At 46.9% G+C, this 20,511-nt stretch overlaps 1 protein-coding gene across 2 annotated transcripts; it reads right to left on the bottom strand.

The window, feature by feature from the left end:
- Window positions 1-1,488: 1,488 nt before the first annotated feature.
- ATXN3 (ataxin 3) lies at window positions 1,489-20,072 on the bottom strand. Of its 2 annotated transcripts, XM_061549859.1 has the most exons (12): window positions 19,899-20,072; window positions 15,766-15,930; window positions 15,090-15,134; window positions 14,117-14,202; window positions 13,443-13,509; window positions 12,552-12,639; window positions 11,397-11,547; window positions 9,887-10,045; window positions 9,414-9,625; window positions 8,402-8,504; window positions 7,412-7,539; window positions 1,489-4,565 (listed from the first exon to the last, which is right to left on the bottom strand). In XM_061549859.1, exons 1-12 carry the CDS (start codon window positions 19,920-19,922, stop codon window positions 4,426-4,428), a joined length of 1,368 nt encoding a protein of 455 aa, XP_061405843.1. In that variant the 5' UTR covers window positions 19,923-20,072; the 3' UTR covers window positions 1,489-4,425. The 2 variants fall into 2 exon arrangements, with proteins under 2 accessions (XP_061405843.1, XP_061405844.1); XM_061549860.1 differs by lacking the exon at window positions 9,887-10,045.
- Window positions 20,073-20,511: the final 439 nt, after the last annotated feature.

Genomic DNA, 20,511 nt, shown 5'->3' with positions numbered 1-20,511 from the left:
ATCACGGCGTGTTTCCATTCGGCGTGTGCAATCTTTGCGAGTCATATGTTACAGACCCTTGCAGATTGGGATCAAGTCACACTTAATCTTGACTTTTTAAGGCTACGGGATCCATGTGTCCATCCTTCCCAAGGACATTCACATTAAAAACACCAAGCCAATTACTACAAAATGCAACGCATAGCTTAATACCTATGCCCAGATCTGCGTATCATTGGCAAGTAAAAAAAGACATTCTCAAAGCTCTGAAATGTGCTTTCAAGATCTCCAATGTTTCGCTCCAGACATCACGCCAAACACGGCACACATCAAAAACATCGTAAGGGAGCCATCCATTTAGTACGGATGCAAAAATCTGTCAAATTGACCCCTCCCTGTACGCACGCGTACTTTTTACCCCCCCACCCCCGCCTGCGTACGCATGCTTGACGCACCCCCCCCCCCCCCGAATCCTATAGAATGGCCGATATTTAATCCACGCAGAAACGATCAAGGATTAATAATATTAAAGTGTTTAAGCAAACAGATAGTCCACCGCCGGACTATCTAACTAATTTGAAGGCCAATGTAGACAAATTATTATCGAGGCTTCACCCCCCCCCCCCCCCCCCCCATTTCCTATGCGTACGCACATTGTCAGTAGACCCCCCATACGCAAGCGTATGCATTTGGGTTAAACCCCGCTCCATGCGTACGTACTAAATGGATGGCCCCAAAAAGCTATACAACACAACCGTCAAAATCAGCCGAGTATTCTAATTTTCATCTTCTAAACTTTTTCCTGGTGGCCAGTTTTTTTTTTAGCACATCCGAGCGAGATGGAGGGAGCGGCACACTCGGGAGCAGCGAGGGCGCCTCCATTTAGCGTGGCACTCAGCAAGGAGCGCTTACCGCTGCGCCCTGAGGCGATGCATTATTGATGAGGGTCCCTGACAAAACCGCACCACCCGAGATACTGTACCATCACCGACACACGTGCAGACGTCTGTACGTCTGTACACGCACACGCAAAACATTCTCGGCTGGTCGCAGAGATTCCTGCACAGGCTTCTGAGGATTCATGCCCAATACCTGAAACCGCCATTACATCAATTGCCACAATCCGGTGGAAGAATCCATTCTTTGTGGTGTCATTCTTCTAATTTGTTTTTTCTAGTTTGGTCTGTTTAATTCCATGAGCTCAATGGTAACTTTTGCAAATAACTTTCGTAAACCATCAACATTACTGATATGACACTATTATATGGATTGTAATGACCATTGGAATGGATTTTAATCCTTGACTCATTACACACCTACTGTTTAGCCTTCTAGGCAGTCAGAGAAAATGCGATTTGCGAGCACCTTTTAATGCCAGCGGTGCAGCACAAGATGGGAAGATGTGGGCAGCAGCACTCCGCGCAATCCTGGCCACCTTTGTCTCCCCAATTCTGACTTTCACACACACACACTGCGCCAAGTGCTCGCTTTCGGTTGTGTCAACCAGGCCAGGGTTTTGAGTATTTTATTTATTGCTGAGACATTTCAACACAATCATGCACAGCACAGCTGAGCCGAATTGTAAAGTAAAAACACACCACACCGATTTAAAGCACTGAGCCCATTTGTACGACAAGACGTCAAAATCAAACGGAATAAAACAAAATTATGACAAACGGAAAGGTCCCTCAATAATTCTAACACCGAAGGAGGCCCTTCCAGCCATGCGGACGCAATGGTTCAGGCAAGACCCAGAAAATAACCGATAAATAAAACTGCTGACAGAACCACAGCTGGCTGGACGGTTTGCGTGGGTCAACAGCGATTTCCAGTACCAGCGTGCGCATCGGTTTCACGACCTGCTCAGGTGAGCCGATAACGCAGTCCACGCACAACCTGCTCAGGTGAGCCGATAACGCAGTCCGCGTGGTCGGACCTTACAGTGTAAAATAGTTGCCGTCTTCTCAGCGCTGCCGGTTGCCTCCATTACTTCGCTGGGTCACACACAACGGAGTATTCTCCTACACTCGAGGAAACCGCACACGCTTCACATTCATCTGCGGCAGAGACTCGCGCAGACCTTGCCGACATTCAACGCGGCACCAACACTCCCTGGAATGTGAAGTGGGGAGAATTACGGCTTCACACCCCTGATAGGTGCGCAGCAATTAGCAAAACAATTATTTGGAAACTTAAAATATGGAAGTTTGGTCCAAGAGCTGGAAAGGCGACGAACACAACTGAATGGAGAGAGAGAGATAATGGAATGGAACAGATTATCCTTGGGAAAGAAAACACCGGGTCTCGCTTGGCGAGGTCGCACGGGGACACGATGAGACCCTCACAACACACCAACTATCAACTTGCCTTGCCGCCCTTCCCCAGCCAGGCTTTCCCCTCAGGACATGAGTAGCATCTCACCAACAATGGGGATCGTCGAAGGGCAACAGGCTCCTCCTGTAAATGCCTCCAATCAAATCTCATCGAATCTCACAAGCTGATCCTGTCATATCACAAGCTAAGCTGGAATGAGAACGGTTAGTAATTGGGAGACTGCTTGAGAATACCAGGTGTTGTAGGCTTGACCTGCGAGATGGCCAGATGGCAGTACAGCAATAGATTAATACGTCTATCTGTACAGAGCTTTGAGTGTTACCTCTGTACAGGGTAGGTGTTCTCTGGGTACTCTTGATTTCCTCCCGCATGCCAAACATGAACAGAATTGGCCAAACATTCCACGAGGACCCTCTATAATACTCTTGAGACAGACTTTTATGTATAAAATGGCATTATGCCAAAAGTAAATTCTATTCTCTTCTATTTTGGATTTATATTGGTAAATGTGAAAGGATTTTCGTATATTTTATTATGTTGATAGCACCTCCCATTACCTTGGTTATTGATTTTTGGTCTTTGTCACACTATTTTGCATGTAGTTTTTGACAATTACACATTTGCTGGGTTCAGAAGTGACTGCAGTTTGACGAAACATTCCCCGTGCTCTCAAACGATGCTCGCACTTAAAAACACTTATTGTGGAAGGCGTGTTACACATAAATAAGTTAGAAATATAATCTGTTCTTGGAACTTATTTTAGGCTTTAGATTCCAAATTTAGGTTGGTGCAAAAAATTATACGAAACACAACGGCCCAGCGACAGCGCGTTTTCCCCTTGTTGCAGATGTTCGCGGATGGAGCCCAAAGAGCTGCCCTGTTTAATATTCTGGCTATATTAACCATTAATTACGCACCTTCGGCTTAACAGTGGAAGTGTAGAGCTCTACTTCGTGATTAAAAAATGCAGTAGGCCATGTGTGCATTTTAAAAAAAAATTTACGAAACTATTTGCAAATTACTTTGTGAAAAAGACACATTGCCCTCTACTGGCAGGCCAATTACATGCTGCATTCACATGGTGCCGCACAGGGATAGATGTCAAGGGGGTACCCCCCCATTTGCTAGACTGCTACAGGCCACCTCAAAGATTTACTGCGTGGGAGGTGCAGTATCAATATTAAGCCGTAGTTAAGTGTTTTTTGTTTCAATGGCAAATTAAGCCAGCAACGAGACTCGGAGCTCCCTCGTGCAACAACCAGCAGTCAAAACACCTTCGCAAGAGGCAAATTAAAGCAAGTTTCTAACTTGGTGACAAAGTAATGGAATAAAATCTTTGCAACGAGTCCAAAGGATGGAAATAAAAAAGGCATGCAGAACTGCACAGCAAGGACTATGGAAAAGAATGTGCTATTCATATTACATCTTAAAACATCGACCATACTGAGGGGCCGTGGTGTATGTGGGAACATTTAGCGGTAGTAGGCTGGCAAACACTGAACTAGAGAGTAGTAACCTGTAATGATGGCGCTGCTTCGCTAAATTGCACTTGCCCGCTCACTCTTAACACAGCATAACTGCTGAGCACCCTCACCCCGCACCCAACTATATAAGTTACAAAAGAGGAAAATAAAATAAGACAGCTTGGCATTCGCAGGTAATCTGCTCACCACTGCCGATATTCACAGCCGGTCAAAGAAACCCCTCTTGGATAACATTAACATCCAAAAACGAGATGACATTCGTTATAAACACTCGGTACAGTTTACACATTATGTATTTTTTTGTTATGTGCAGGCGAGCAATGGACACTTACTCGTATAAACACCTCTGGATGTTGCTCCAGTCCGATTATTCTTGTTCCATCAAAAATAGCAACACAGGGTTCCCATGTAACACTCACAAGACATCGTCGTCGCTTACGTGACCAGACTTTGCATTGAATCGCAACACTGCCCAACAGGGGGTGATCCCAACCCCCACGCAGAGAGGACAGAACACGGGAGAATGTCGGGGGGTAGGGGTGGGGGGGTAGGCGCCGTTTGGCAAGTGAATACCGGTGTGGGCAGTGCAGGGGTTGGTCTGCACCTGGCCAAGCGGCACTGTCATAGGTCAGTGCACAGGGGGAACACTGCCGCCGCCGCCACCACCACCGCCGCCCCCATTGCTGTCATCGCCACCGTTGCTCGTGCGTGCCTCTAGCGACAGCCGGAGAGCCACCGCCAGCATCTCCTCCTCTGTCATCTGGTCCACTGCGGAGAGATGGCAAAACGTGCCAACACTCGACGGCAGCGGTGGGGGGGGGATGACGGGGGCAGGTCACATTGGGCACACACACGTGCACTCTTTTGACCCGGGGCCAATTTGCAAAGATGGACACAACTCTGGGTGAAAACGACAAACGCCAGCAACGTACAATATGATGTTTTTTTTAATATACACACACACACAATAATACAATATTTAGTACTTCTGTAAAGATGGATTTTTGCAGCAACCACAAGAAAGAACTGTTAGGTACCACCGACCAGGCTCCCCAGACCACTGCCTCACTCCTGGGCTCAGCGGTCAGTATCAGCAGGTCTCCTCAGACAATAGCCAGGGCTCTAGACTGCCAGGACGTCGCTGCCAGATATCTCCTGGGCCACAGGCCTGAGGGTACAGGAGCAACTTCGGCCATCGCCTCCTCTGACTCCCACCGGTCCAGCCTGCCCGAGAAGCTGCTTTCAACTCACAGTGACCGAAGGGCCATACTGCAGCTGTGCCACCCAACTGGACCACCGACAACATCGGGGGCTCATGCCAGACAAGACCACCACAGGCATTGGGGGTGGACCCCTGGCCGAGGAACGGGCCGCCTTGCATGCGTGACGCTCCTACCAGGCCTGTCATGTGACCGATGGCAAGGCCCCACCACGCAGGACAAGAGGACATGTGGCGTTTAGTTCCCAAACAGTTGGCACAAACCACAGTGATCTGCCAGACCCTAGGGCCTACCACAGGGGACAAGCCCTATTAAACATAACAGACCGGGAAGTAAATAAACAAAAGAGATGGTTAACACACCGGCAGCCTCTGCTCAGCCAAAAAAAATAATAAACTGAGCAAAGAAGAGTCACACACTCTTTTGTAGGGATAAGAGGCCTATCAGTGACGGGGCAACCTTCCAAATAAAAATGTCTTTCCCCAACCTGGTGGGCATCTAGAGAATAAACCTAACAGTCATGCTTGTGGGTACTGCCAGGCTGTACAAAAATTGTATAAATAGCAAACGATAATTAGTGACACTCAGAGGCGGACATTACAGTAATGTGGTCGCGATAGTTACGGGGGAAACATTTGTACCACGGATCACCAAACTAAAAATTTACATTTTAAGTAAGTGGCCTTGGAAATCAATTAGAATTAAAATGGCCAATACTCATTAATATTTAAATTGTGATTATTCCTGCGTACACAGTGCCGTGGTTGTGCGCACTTGGCAGTGTGCTATTTTTAGTGAGGGTACAATGTTCATCGTGCAGAGAAAGAAAAATTATACATTTCACAAAAAAGGCTTTCATCAGAGTGGCCCTAATAAGTGCCCCACATTCATGTCCTCTGTGTTAATCACATCATGTATATGCAATGCAGACATGACACACGCACACATACACGCATCAGCAGGTGCATTTATATATTATTTTTGTTAGAAAGCATATTTACAGGGAGAGAAAGTCACCGGTTAGATTACACGCATAATACAAACACATCAGATCAATGGCATCAAATGGATATCTCACGTTCGTGCATGTACAAAGGTCTGCAATCGAGCTGACAGATTGTATGGATTTCAATACACACCGAGCTGCACCGTGACCGTAGTTACCAACGAATTGCACCTCCGATCCCATTAAACACCTCCCCGCTGTCTGTGCTTCCGGCCTTCCACCTGCGCCCGATTCGAGGCTGGAGCTCCGCACGCTTTTATGTCGATTGCGGCAAGAGAGACCCCCATTCACAGACCTCCCCTCTGAGCCAGCGCCCTTTTTCTTTTGTAGGAAAAAAATATTTTAACTGTATTCATTTTATTTAAACGTACGCTGTATAGATATATACGTAAGAATGCATCGATTAAAACCGACTCCTGTGCTCGTGATACATGCAGCACGGTGTCCGCATGAGAATAAATTATTTAGGATGTGTGCGAATTTTATGCAAATTAAAAGCAAACGTTATCCTTAAGGCTAATGGAACAAAACAAATCAAAGCGTGTCAAAAAAAGATTATTCCAGAATTTACATTGTTTCCCATCTTGATCATTCCATGCCTAGCTGTATTCAAGGCGATGCCCTGTTGTGACTCAATAATAATGCATGCAGAGATGTCTCTGTATTCAGGAGGTATTGGACACAGTTGTTATCATTGATGGTGGAAAGGCATACAGAGCCTGAATTATGTACGTACAAAAATATAGAACGATCCACCAGTAACCTATTATCTGGTGAAGTGCATAATTTCTGATCACAATTCAAGATTCAACCTCTGTGATTTCCACGTCCAAACAAAGACAATACATGAAAAGCTCCTAGTCAACTCTCAATACACACAATTCGCTGAATTATTGGAAGCGTCAAAATTTACTTTAACAGAATATTCGACAAACCATTACAGGGCGTTCTGTTTAAGCTTCTAATGCAAAACAGAATTTTTCTAATGAAAAATAAACAACAAACAAATAAACACGCCAACGAACGAGTGAGTAGCCAGAAATGAAGCCGGCTTCTTCGTGCAGCAGAAAGCGCAAGACCACAAATGCAAGGGAGATGTGGCATGGGGGTTTCTACTCACGCCGAAGGGAACAGCCGCCTACACAGAAGTACTACGATAGTTTTCCAGTTGTTTATGCGCACGCTCCTGCAAAGCAGACACTCGAGATGAAACGATCGAAACGGGACAGCGGAGAGGGAGGCGCGGGGAGCGATGCTGCACATGAGCACGCGGAGGGGCAAGCGGTCGGACGGGTAGACGGGTGAGTAGATAGGTGAGTAGACAGATGGGCAGGCAGATGAGCAGGTGGGCAGGGGGTATCAGGTGGCCATGCTGGCATCACCCGTACCTGGCTTGCCGTGCTGCGGAGCACGAGGCTCCTCTTCGGGTGATGACGAAGAGGCAAGGCTGCCCTCGGCACACAGATCCGGAGTCATCGATCCCTCCGATTCCTCCTTTTGCTGCTGTTGCTGTTGCCTGATAGAGTGCAGCCACAAGAGGACGCGGGAGGGGAGATGTGGGAATTCAACGAATGAAACAGTCCAGTCGCACGCTGGAGCGTTTACAATACGCTCGTGTAAAATCACCGAATGAAAAAGGTTCAGTCCCTTGCCACCACCCCCCCCTGCTGGTTTAACTAAACGGCGCTTATCAGGTAATGCTTCCAGAATGCGTGCTGCCTCAACAATACCATCTACACAAAAAACGTCGTTGATGGTCTCAGACCCGTCGCCAAGGGCCGCACAAACATACCCGTTGCGTCACACTTGTTTTTTTCATGTTTTTTGCCTTATTCTGGCTCCGAGGGTTAAATATTTCAGTTCCATTTCGTATAATGATGTGATGCCAATAGCACAACTGGAACGTAACCGGAAATAAATTGATAGTAAAAAAAACCAAACAAAACAATGCTGCTCGCTTAACAGGCTATCGAAGGCTAACAACCAGTGGTACAGCGCAGGATGCAACACCGGTTGCTGTCTGACTAAAGTTGGATTAATGCATTAACTTGCTGTGTCTGCATCTAACACAGGCGGACACAATAACTCTCATGAAGATGATCTAATGTGAACAAAACTTTAAGATATAGTTGTGTTCCTATTAAGGAATTACCCTAAAGAAAACCGGCCAAATTGAGAGATGACGAGTCATCACATCGTTAGTGGCTTAAAACGTAACATCACTATTTCTAAAGAAGAACTTCCAAAGACAAAAACGCATGTTGGGAAGTGTACAGAACCCATGCATATGCACAATTTTTCATATTATTTTTGTTTTAAACGACAGTGGTAGGAAGTAGGTCAGTGGTGAAGGCCAAAGCGTGCACAGTGACTCGTACTTTTCGAAGAACATCTGGCGCTTCCTACGCAGCTCCTCAGCATCAAGGGCCTCTGGCTCAGCTAACGGGGCTGGCCTTGGTGGGACCCCCTCTGCCCTGGGGTCTGAGGATGATCACAAAGCACACCATTACAATCCAGCACCATTTCACACCGTTTCAATCCAGCAACGGTCTCCTTCTCAGCTGGACATGGACCTTTGCAGTCGTTCACAAGCCTCCATTATACAATGAGCAGAGACAACAGGGCACTTCTGGTTAAATCACGGGCTAGGGACCTGTTAAACTCTTAAGTACTTGGTTTGCGTGACCTCAGCAGCCACCAAGGGTGCTCATCTCCCCACAATAAATCACGACCTCGAAGGGAGGCAAATCATTACATTTTTAATAAACCGTACCGCGTGTGCCCACTAACGACTCGTTATCTGGGGGTGGTGGCACATGCCTGTAATCGGGTTTTAAGGATGCAAGCTTTGTAAAATCTCCAAAACACACAAGATGGCGGGACAGCAAGTTGGTTGTGAACCCATCTGTGGAGAGCTTTTAAGAGTTATCACCTCGTATGTGTGGCGAGCTTCCTCTGAATCCTCTGGTTTCCTCCCACACGAAACAAAATACAGTAAAAATAATAACTGGCTAAACATCCCAATAGATTAGGACAAGTCTTGACGCTGGATAAATGGCTTCTGCTTACCCGTATTAATAGTTCGCAGCATGCAAATAACGATCCATCGATTGATTAGTATCCCGCTTGCTAAAAGCAATTATCTATGATCGATACAAATGATATGACAAAGAAAGATTTAGGCAAATGGAACAAACGACACAGAACAATCCATAACATACAAAACAGCTGACACGAAACAAGACGGTACAAAATTGATAACAAATTATCAATTCTTGAATTGACATGCAACCACAAATGTGACACTTCGATAAATCGCAGACGGAGGAAAAAATATACGCCCGGTGGTGAATTATTACGGCGCCTTCGCACTTCTTCCCGGGGACGTGCCTGGCAGCAGCGCGTGGTGGCGCGAGGCGCCCTGCATGCTGAGCTGGATGGCGCGGCGCAGGTCCGCCTGCTCGTCCTCCTCGTCCATCTGCTGCTGGCTCATCTCCAGCGCCCGGCGCAGATTCTCGCGCTCCTCCGTGCTCTCCGACTCGACCGCCCCCGACGGCCCGCCCGGGTGCGCCTGGCTGTCGGCCATCGCCTGCTCCAGGTCGCTGCAGTCCCCCCACGGCACACGACGGAAATGACACGCGGAGTCATTCGGGGAAACACGGGTCCACATGCGTGGGGATAAAAGTGAGGGCGTCGCTGCTTAGGAGCTCGGTAAAGGCACGACAGGAGGCGCTGTTGAGAGCTCTCCCCAGACAGCTGGTCCCTGGGAAGCAGACACCGGAGATGATTGTGTAAAAGGACAAGCAAGATAGAATGAAGACACCCTTTTCCTGGAGGCACAAAGATAATCAATACGAGCTCACTTTATTTCCTGTTTTTGCATTTTCGTGCTTTTTGTGTCTCCTTGCCGAGACGCTTCGCCCCTCCTTGGGCGATCCACCAACCCCAGGGTTCCGAGCAGTCGCATTATGTGTGGTGTGATGCTCAGACCAGCTCCTCTTCCCGCTGGGCCAAAGCCCCACCTGGCAGCCGGGATAATTTAATGCGGAAGAAAACGTTCAAACTCCACCCATGGGGTTGCCCTCCCAACTCTGGCACTGGAATCAAACGGCTCTCGATATTGATCGTGCCGTTATTAACGAGCGAACGGCAGGAGAAGTGTTTCCATTCCTTTGCAGCTGCGCTCATTAAATGCCGATGCGTGCGTGGGATTGACAATAACCATGACTCACCGCTTGGCCCAACGACGGTGAGAATTTATAATATGCAGGACAGGTTCCCCACCCCACCAGCCCGCTTTTTGCCACCAGCACCACTTATTAAGCGATAAATTAAAATCCACTTACATTAGCACAATTAAGACACATCCAATGTTCTTATTTCTTGTCAGCCACCCCACTAGATTTCTCCATCACGGCTTTGGGCAGTTATACCGATTGAAAGAGATTAATTTTGTAACAGTTAATAATTATTTATCATGACGAAATTAATATACCGAACACAACATATTATGGGGAGAACTTCCACCCGCCCCCCCCCCCAATAAATGTTAGTTCAACAATTCACTCTGCCTTCCCAATACCTGCAAACCTGCTTGCTTTCCTGCATCCAGTGTCATTGCTGCACGCATTGGACTGTGGAATGTGGTTGTGTTGCCTATGCAGCTGCATATCTTTGTACTGATGCATTTGCTCTACGTGGATGTGTGGCTATATGCAGTTGTGCTGCTGCACCTGATTGTGCTTCTGCGTCCAGTTTCAATTTATGCAACCGGTTGTGCTGCTGCATACGGCTGTGCTGTTGTATATGATTGCATAGCTCTCATGTGACTGAGTTGCTAAATATTTGGTTGCCTTGATAAAGTAAAAACTTTTTTTTTTTACCAGGTAAGTAAGGTCCACTGCTCTATAGCACTTTTTCAGAATCGACCTGGCCATAAATGATAGTTCAACGAAGTGGCTTATGTTGTGTAAATTTATAGCAGCCAAATAATCTAAATGCATGTTTCTAGATGTGGAGGGAAAAACCGGAGGACCCGTAGAAAAATCCACGCGACCACAGAGAAAACATGCAAACTCCAAATATCCAGGCGTCAGGGTCGGGATCGACCCAGGACCTGATGTATACAAGGTGAAGGAGCGAACATCTCATCACCGTGGTGCCCCGGTGGCGAGATGTTAACAGTGTGTTGCAGCAACACCATTGCGTTGTTGCATACCCATTGCAATTATGCATACGGTTGCATTTCTGCACCCGGTTGTGACCGCCATACGCGACTACATTTCTACGCGCAGTTTGTGTGGCTGACCGGATGCAGTCACATTTAGCTTTTGCTGTGTGTGATCTCATTTCGCTTTGCCGCTGTGAATTTGCCTGTGCGACTCCGCCGCCCTCCTGCCGCTCCCGGACGCCGCCAGCTCGCTCAGCAGCCGGGGCCGCTCGTTCTGCACGGCCGGCATGAGCCGCAGCAGTTGGTCCGCCTCGCACTCCGGGAAGGATCCGCGCACCGCGAATATCGCATAGCCTGCGCTCGTACACGCACGCGCGTAACGCAGACGAAGCAGTCGTTTGTGCATGTAGTCACTTGAATTATGCTTTCCCACAATTTTATCTCGATCGCGCTACTGGTGTCACGTCATGAGACGAAAGTATCCATTTCAATCTCAGAGAAGTGCAACCCTTTGTGCATGACGTGGTGCTCTAAATTAAGCCAGTCTGTATATGCACAGTTCAGAACCATAAATCATGACATTACAGCTGCTGGGAGGCCTAAATAGGTGGCCCATGTGTTCAGATTTTGTGAAACTTGCAAGCCCCGAACAATTTTCTTGTACTTTTTTTCAGTTATGTCACCACCGTGCTGTCGGAATCGTGTCACGAGATGAACTATCGAACTGCATCTCTCGCACAGCAGTGCAACCCTACGTGCTAGAGAACAGCTCACATGAGCAGCTATCAGAGCTACCTCTGAGATCCTTCCACAACTCCTCTGGTCCAGAGTAGGGGGAAGCACATTCCCACCTGCCCTGCTGTAGCGAGTAATGTTTGTCACATGACAAAGCAACTGGAATTTAGCTGGATTAAGTGAGAACCTATTTTAACGTGATCCTTTTTTCGTGCAATCATTGGTGACCAGAATGAGACCATAGACTTGCTACACTGGAGAACTCAGTTTAATGATAGGCGGGTCCCTGGATCCCAGGACCTCAACAGCACCAAACTCAGCGCTCTGAGCTGTGCAACACAGGCACCTTGCACAGCTGCTTCCTGTTCTCCGCCCATGGAATCTTTATATTATCTGTGTTTATACTAATGGTAATATAAGTCACCGAAAAGGGGTCTCCTGGAAGTGTTTATATAAAAAGAGTCACCTGAATATAGCAGGAAATTCACTGCATTTAACCATCGGTAACCGTATGAATATTTGGAATTACTTTCACAGACAAGCACGAATAATAGGACCGGCCAATAACACTCCCCACATCAATACAGATAAGGGGAGTTTTACTGTATTACGCACGCCCTCACCTTCCTGTTGCAGCTGGGCCAAGAACAGCGATAGGTAGGTGTCGGAGATCAGCTCAGGGCCCGACAGCAGCGAGTTCATGTTGAACCACTGTCGGCAGAGAAGGGCACGGGGTACCAAGCATTGGTCAACAACGTATCTCACAGTGTGCGCTTAACGCAGAGGTTCTCAACCTTTTTGACGTAGTCTTCCCCCAATCAAGACCACGGGTTCCCACACTCCCCCTATCCCCGCCCTCGGTTTTAAGGCATGTCACACGTTGTGTATAAATGTGTTTTGTCGTCGCAACGTAGGCCTGATATTCTCAGTGCAAATTCAAACTTTCTCTTGCATGGTATCGATTTCGCATACTTGGCACCCCTCAAAGGTTTTCACACCCCACGGGTTGAGAACAGATGGCTTAAAGGAATTGGCTATACGTGGATGTGTGGCTATATGCGGTTGCACTGCTGCACCTGATTGTGCTTCTGTGTGCGGTTACAATTTATGCAACCGGTTGTGCTCCTGCACGCGGCTGTGCTGTTGTAAATGATTGCATAGCTCTCATGTGACTGCGTTTCTAAATATTTGGTTGCCTTGATAAACTAAAAACTAGTTTTTTTTTTACCAGGTAAGACCGCTGAGCTCTATAGCTCTTTTTCAGAAGCGACCTGGCTACAAATTATATTTCAACCAAGTGGCTAATCACGTGGAAATTTATAGCAGCCAAATACCCTGAACCCAACCCTAAAATTAAATGGCTCATCCTGTAGAACAGTACAGAGGTTGTGTGTCCTGGGCTAACAGATGCAAGATTGAGGCCTCGTTAATGATAAAAAGAGACTTTAAAGTTACAAGCAGGCAGGTCATTATGACACCCAATGCTTTAATGTCAGGTTATAAGTGCACATTACCTGGTTTCCCAGCTTCCGGACCGTGAGCCAGTGCTCCTTGTAATTGCAGATGAATGCCATTTCCTTCCTGCAAGACACAAGACGAAAACATGACAGAGCTGCAAACACCATAAACACGAAACAGACACTGTAAAGGTTCGTGTTAAATGTGCCAAAAGGCCATACATCGCAATCAGGAGGAGGGGGCAAAAAGTTTGGAGTGGCACACACTCGTCAACCACACAGTCTCTATCCCTAGCCCCAATGAAATAGGCAAATGACCACAGGTACTATTGCTCCCACTGATCTTAACGCTAACCAACTATATAACCAGCTATTTGAACTAATCCTAACCATAACCAGTGAGCTAACCTACTATGAGTACTTGCCCTCCTACACGTAGAAATTCTAATTAGCCAAGCAAAGAATAGCACTACCCCGAAACAGCTATCAAACCAACAACTAGCACCACACCTCCCACAGGCTGTAACCAACAAGCAACTGATATTATCCAACCAGCCACGAATACTAGACCTCCCACTGCCCATAATCCTACTCCTAACCCCATCTCCCAGATCTTCTTTATGTTCACTTTTCAGCTTTGCTGTTCACAGCACCCATCACCAGCTGCCCATGACTGCATCCGGTGGCACATGATGGGCACGGGCGATTCGCTCAGGAGCAGGAAGACTCACAGCAATTCGATGTGCGAACGCTGGAAGTGCCGTGCATTCACGGGCGCCATTTCCAGCCCCCATACTCCCAGAGCGCTGTTAATCACCTGCAGCGATGACAGCGGCAATTACACGCGCGTTACGGGCAAATGGCATCGCGACAAGGACGGGAAGGCGGTGAGTGCTGAGGCAGGGAGAGTCAAGTGGGTGGGTGAGAAAGGAGGCAAGGTGAGGATCCAGCAGTGGGAGTCTCCCTAACGTGACTCAACGACTTGAGACCTGAAGCGACTCAGCGAATGGAGCAAAAGGGGCATTCAATGAGTATATAACCACTGTCACACACGACAACATGTACTCTTAGAACAATATACGACAGCACCAGTATACTACTGTGGTACATGAGCAACCTCTTTGTCAATCCAATGCTGGTTGAGGGCCTTGCCCCACCATGCAGGCCATGGGGGTTATTTGAACAGACGTTGGTGGAGGTGTGAACCATAGGCATTGTAGCATAGTGAATACAATAGATATTGCTGCACTACCCTCTTCATTCCACAACGTAGCCCCACAGCAGTCTACAAGACCTGCGTGCTGACCACCCATCCAAGCACAATCCAGCGTCAAGCCAGCTTCGCGTCTGCGTTCTTACGATATCGGGGTGCATATTCCAGGTGATTTTGTCAAAGGCTATAAATACTACTGCATAGAAATAATTTGAATAATTTTGCCATTCAACTGCTAGATGAAGGCATCCCCATGCTGTGTTAGTCATGGAGGTTGTATGACCATATTTCGCCATGCTGCTCAGTGCAGGTTGGTCAAGAGGGGACCCAGAATCGTTTTGGACATCACTCGCCAATGACGGTAGCTGTGGCCAAGATTTATACTCTGGTCACTCGGTTCATTGTGCGCAATGAGCTAAACAATGCGCCATCGCTGCCGCCCACTGTTTTTGTAATTAACTGGATTTGTCTTTAATTGTCTTAAGTCTCACCTGTATGGAAAAAAAACCACTGTCGTCCATGTTTCCTGACGGTTGCTGCATGATCGAAAAAAGGAAACACGTGACACAGACAATAATTTAACATTTAATTCAATCAATTCAATTGTGATCAACACGGATAGCTATGTAACGTGCAAAAGAAGCTCAACAAAAGCACATAATAAAAACATGTTTAAATGTAATTTATACGAGGATGCAACCCAAAAAACAAACATCTCTTATGTTATTACTATGTAGGTTTTTGCGGTTGTGCTTCCAATGTGTTTTCGGTTTTACTGCATCGCGAAGTGTAGGACATCATGCCAAAACAATGAAGGTACAATCTGAAAACACATTACACAGCTCTTATCTTGTTAACGTAACTAGTCTGTGTGACCCGGGCTGTCTAACAGAAATTGGAAGCTTCATTAATGACAACATAGACTTTAAGGACACAATCAGGCATCCCCCCGTGGCACTTTAGTGACATTGCTTCCACACGTTTAATACAGCATCAATTTGGCGATGTCATTCGCGCGCCGCTGTAACTTAGCAGAGTAAAAATAGAAGAACAAAATTCAAAATTGTTAAATAAAATCACGGACCCATGGAATAAATTGTTTTATGGTTATTAAACACCACATCACTAAAAATGCGGTAACGCTGGCATCGCCCAGCAACTCCCTACCTCCATGAAACGCTGGTACTCCTGCGATGTGATTCCCCCCTCGGCCATGCGCAGGCGCTCAGCCTCGTCCAGCTGCACGGCAAGCGTGGACAGGTCCACAGCGGTGAAGTAAGGGCCCTGCAGCAGTGAGTTGAGGCAGTGCTGGGCGCACAGCGAGCCCTCTTGCTGGAAACCACAGATACGAGGGAAAAGTGGCAGGAGGTCAGGGCACGCATTGTACAGTGATGCATCGATAGTACCTGCAGCACATGAGCTCCTGAATTCAGCTCATGTGTAGGTACTTAGGGGATTGTTATATTACAGGGACCATGAGGGATGAGGATAGCGTAGGGAGGCTGTCATCCAGTAGTATATTGATCATGTCTAATAATATGTGATGGCGGTGGGGGGGGTTGCTCTGAACTCAGCATTGTTATGAACCTGGCAATCGGAGTTCCATTTCTGGTCACTAACGCCAGCAGCGAATTGAAATATAAATCTGTCCTCATCACTGCCCTCGTCGCCGACCCACATTGACTGAATTGGCGAGGCATCATTTGGCTGTGGATTATCAAGGGTTGAGAATGACGTTTTATTATTCGTAAATATGGACGGATAACTTTTATTTGTGACCAAATAAGAGCCCATGAAGACCAAGGGTCTCTTTTTCCAGGAATACTTGAAAAAACATCAATCTCACAAACACTGCAACAAACCTGGTCTAAGCTATTTCAACACACTTGTGGGTTTCAACAAGAAAATAATTGATCTCTCACACTTTAGACTATTTCTCGTGCGTAAGGATTTAATTAATAGTTGGGCAGGTCACAGCTTGACCAGAAGCGTGTGCATTTCCCAGACATGCAAATTGCCAAACAGACAATCCGAATGGAATGAAAAACAATGAAAATCAGGAAGGCACTTTTAATCGTCTGTATCCAACTTGATTTCAACACCCACTGTATTGTCAGCCTCGTGAGGTATGTGATATTCAGAGTTCTCCCTTACCAGCAAAGTTGACGGCTCATCTGGTTAATGGTTAACAGTGTAATGGTGAGCACACTAGAGTTACAAATCCAAATATTTCAAGTTATGTGCAATCCAGGGTCACTCGTTAAATCTCTAGGTGTGGCAATTGAAACAATGGACAAGTTTCTCATACCAAGTAGTATAACATGGAGAACTCCACAAATGGTGATCGGCAGGTGGTGTCTAGTGGGGTAAAGTGTGGGTACTCCCACTCCTTCCAAGACGTATGCAGTGTGTGGAAGAATAGGCCAAATACCAACGTAGTGCTTCCTTTAGTGGAGACCATTCTGCCAACAGGGGTATGCACAAGCAATTTCAGGGCTGTAGTAAACTATAAACTCAAGTTTTTGTTTTATTTTACCAGGTTAGACCCACTGAGCAATATAGCTCTTTTCAGAAGCGACCTGGCTATCACAAATGATAGCTCAACGAAGTGACATATCACGTGGAAATTTATAGCAGCCAAATACTCTAAATGCACGTTTCTAAATGTGGAGGGAGAAACCGGAGTACCCGGAGAAAAAAAACACAAAACTAGGTTTAATTCAGGTCCAAATATACAGGCGTCAGGGTCAGGATTGAACCCACAACCTCCTGTATACCAGGCGAGGTAGTTAACATCTCGCTACTGTGGTACCTTTACCTTTTCACGGCCCGCCACGCAGCCTCACAGCTTAAACGTTCAATTACAACGCGCCACCTAAACAATTACTCTCCAGTCTCCACCCACCTGAGCTTCTGAGATGTGATGAGACTGCATGCATGCTGGGTGAACTGGTCAGCAGTATTGACAAAGGGCTGTACATGTGCGTGTGTAACAAATGAGTGGAATATAATAAAATGTGTCAGGGGAAAACATTGGGGTTTTTTTTCATTTCCTGGTTTCAGTTCAACAGGAGGATCAGGCTCAAAGTGTAATGAGGAAGCGCCCATGACAAGAACCAGATGTCAGACAACAATCAACCAATTTCCTTCACTGGTAAACTCAGCATGACAACTTAATGAACCAATTACTCTATCATGCAAGGTGACCTGAATTAAACACTGCAGGCTTTCATTACAATGTGGGGTTTCTTTTTCTAACACATCATCAGCCGTGATCAATACACTGCTTGATGAACGAGTTCCCACGACGTTACCATGTCTCACTGTCCGGAAATGTTACATCCTACGGAGCACCTCGACACGATCCACAGTGGATGTCCTCTCGGACGTGTTTTCTTCTCTGGCTGCCTACTCTGTCATTAGTCTCGATCATCAGCCCTCAACTCATCCTTTCTAGAGATGTGTCCTGCCCAAGGCCCGCTGACTTGTCATCTGAAATCCAAATGAAGCCCTTTTAACCTGCATGTGTGTTTCTCTTTCGGTCTCAATACCATTTCAATAATTAAAACACGATACAAAGCTGCGGCCCTACTATTACTTTCTCGCGCCACTGCTTACAGAAGAGGATCCCCACTCCAGGGAGCTCTAGAGAGCCCCTCCTAGAAAGGTATTTGGCCTACTCTTCCACGCTGGTCAGACGCCTTTAACTAAGTGCAAGTACCCACACTTTACGCCACCACCCTTAAAATACAGCACAAACACGAACTGACGTGTCGTTTTACTGTAAACCTCACCATTACGTAAATAAAATTACGAACTGTACTTCAAATTGCTGACTAATTACATTATTGTCACGGGCGAGAATAAATGACCAAACATAGTCATGGAAGTGTGTGTGCACACTCATGGAATGTAATGTGGTGTTGTTACATATTCCCTTCATTGAACTTGTCCTGCCTTTAATGAAGCTTTACAAAATAAATAAACAAGTTACTATACATAGCAACTAATTCGCATCACACAAAAGACAACACAATACACAAAGATCACACGCACAATAAACAAACATTACATAACACTCACATCACACAATATAAAACAGCACACAAACGTCGTACAACACACATTACACACAGACATCACAAACATCATGTAACACAAAGACAACACAGTTTGTAACCGCCAAACACATCAATAATGTACAAAACGTCACAAGTACATCACACAATACATAAACACACAACACAAAAACGCTACAAACATCAGACAAAGAACCCCCCACCCCACGTATAAACTTGTAACAAATTGTTGGGGCAAGTGCTGTTGGCAAGTAGCAGCTATGAAGGCCGGCACCGTGGCACACGAGGGGGTGGGTGGCCACCACCACGCCCGGCCGCCTTTGTCTCCCCTAGTGGCGATGTTTACCATGTGCTCATTTGAGGCTGAGTCTACCTAGGGGGAGGCCCAGATCATCGTCACTCGGTTGTTGGTGGTCGTGGACGGGAATCGAATTCGTGTCACCGGCTTCGTAGCTCAACACAACAAAGACGTTTACACAACCCACAAAATAAGCACGCAACACAGGTGGAGTAACACATAACAGACGACACACGAGGCATTATCTCACAAACACAACACACAAACAACACAACACAAACAACAACACAAACACCGCAAGCGTCACAAGTTTCGCAAGAAATACCAAAAAAAACGTGCCAAATTAAGACGCTTATCACAGCCAACTAACGCAAACCCATCTCTCGCACGATGAGATGTGTACATCGCTATTAATGAGATCGATATAGGTCAGATTTAATGTCCATGACCGGCAGAATTGGGGAGGGAGATGAAATCTCCATCGGGGTCAGTGGTGCCACAGTGCCGGCCATCAATAGGTGCTCGCTAACATCACCTGCCCACAGGCTACACCGTGTTTATATAACAAAACAAACACACACAGTGGCGACAACAATGTGGTGCTGCCACAGCGGGTTCCAAGTCTCTCACTCTGGAAGGAGTTTCTCGTGAGACTTGGGAGGGAAACGAACCGAGGCGAGGTGAGGTGAGGCCAGGAAGCGAACCGGGTCTCCCTCCCTCACCCCCCTTCCTCATCATCATCATTATCCTCCTCTTCTACCTCGGCTGCCCTTCCCGCCGCAATGTTCGCTGTTTCGCGGCGGTGAGGAGGAGGAGGGGGGGGTGAGGAGGCCGCTTTGGCGGGGTTCGGCCCCGCGAATTACCATGGTGGTGGTGGGGGCCCAAAACAAAAATTGTTTTAAATTCCCACCCAACGGTCGCACCTTCTCGTGAAAGATCGCGTCCATGTCGCCTCACCCCCCTCCTCCTTCGTCTCCTCCTCTTCTTCTTCTTCCTCCTCTCCGACTCCCACCATCGGCTTCACCGCAGCCAGTTCGCCTCCCGACTCGCGGGGCCTTCTTCCTCTTCCCCCGTCGCCGCCACCGGCAACGTCATCGACACCCGGTGGCCATGTTGGGTGAGGACAGCCTCCATGTTGGGTGAGGACAGCCTCCATGTTGGGTGAGGACAGCCTCCATGTTGGATGAGGACAGCCTCCATGTTGGGTGAGGACAGCCTCCATGTTGGGTGAGGACAGCCTCCCAACACACTGCCCCCTACCTAGGTGTTAGAGGTGTTCAGTGTTTTGTTTATTTCTATTGCATATCGTTATAGCTATCTTATACCTTTATATCTATTGCATACCTTTATATATTTTGCTTACCTTTATATCTATTGCTTTTATATCTATTGCATACCTTGAAATCTATTGCATATCTTGAAATCTATAGCATACCTTTATATATTTCTTACCTTCAAATCTTTTGCTTACCTTTATATATATTGCTTACCTTTATATATCTGTTGCATAAAGACTGCTGTCTCTGGTGTAGACCA

The sequence above is a fragment of the Lethenteron reissneri genome, chromosome 11 (assembly GCF_015708825.2).
Source record: "Lethenteron reissneri isolate LAM-NWPU_2019-01 chromosome 11, ASM1570882v1, whole genome shotgun sequence".
Taxonomy (NCBI): domain Eukaryota; kingdom Metazoa; phylum Chordata; class Hyperoartia; order Petromyzontiformes; family Petromyzontidae; genus Lethenteron; species Lethenteron reissneri.
The sequence above is the reverse complement of the archived record's forward strand: the minus strand, read 5'-3'. Positions and strand labels throughout refer to the sequence as shown.

Bases quoted from the DNA above. Each gene is read 5' to 3' on its own strand.
- ATXN3 (XM_061549859.1), bottom strand. From the start codon at position 19,922: ATGGACGCGATCTTTCACGAGAAG. The intron at 14,203-15,089 runs GTGAGACTTAAG...TCATCGCTGCAG, and splicing joins GTGGTTTTTTTTCCATACAG to GTGATTAACAGCGCTCTGGG. The intron at 4,566-7,411 runs GTACGGGTGATG...ATCTCTCCGCAG, and splicing joins TCCGCAGCACGGCAAGCCAG to TGGACCAGATGACAGAGGAG.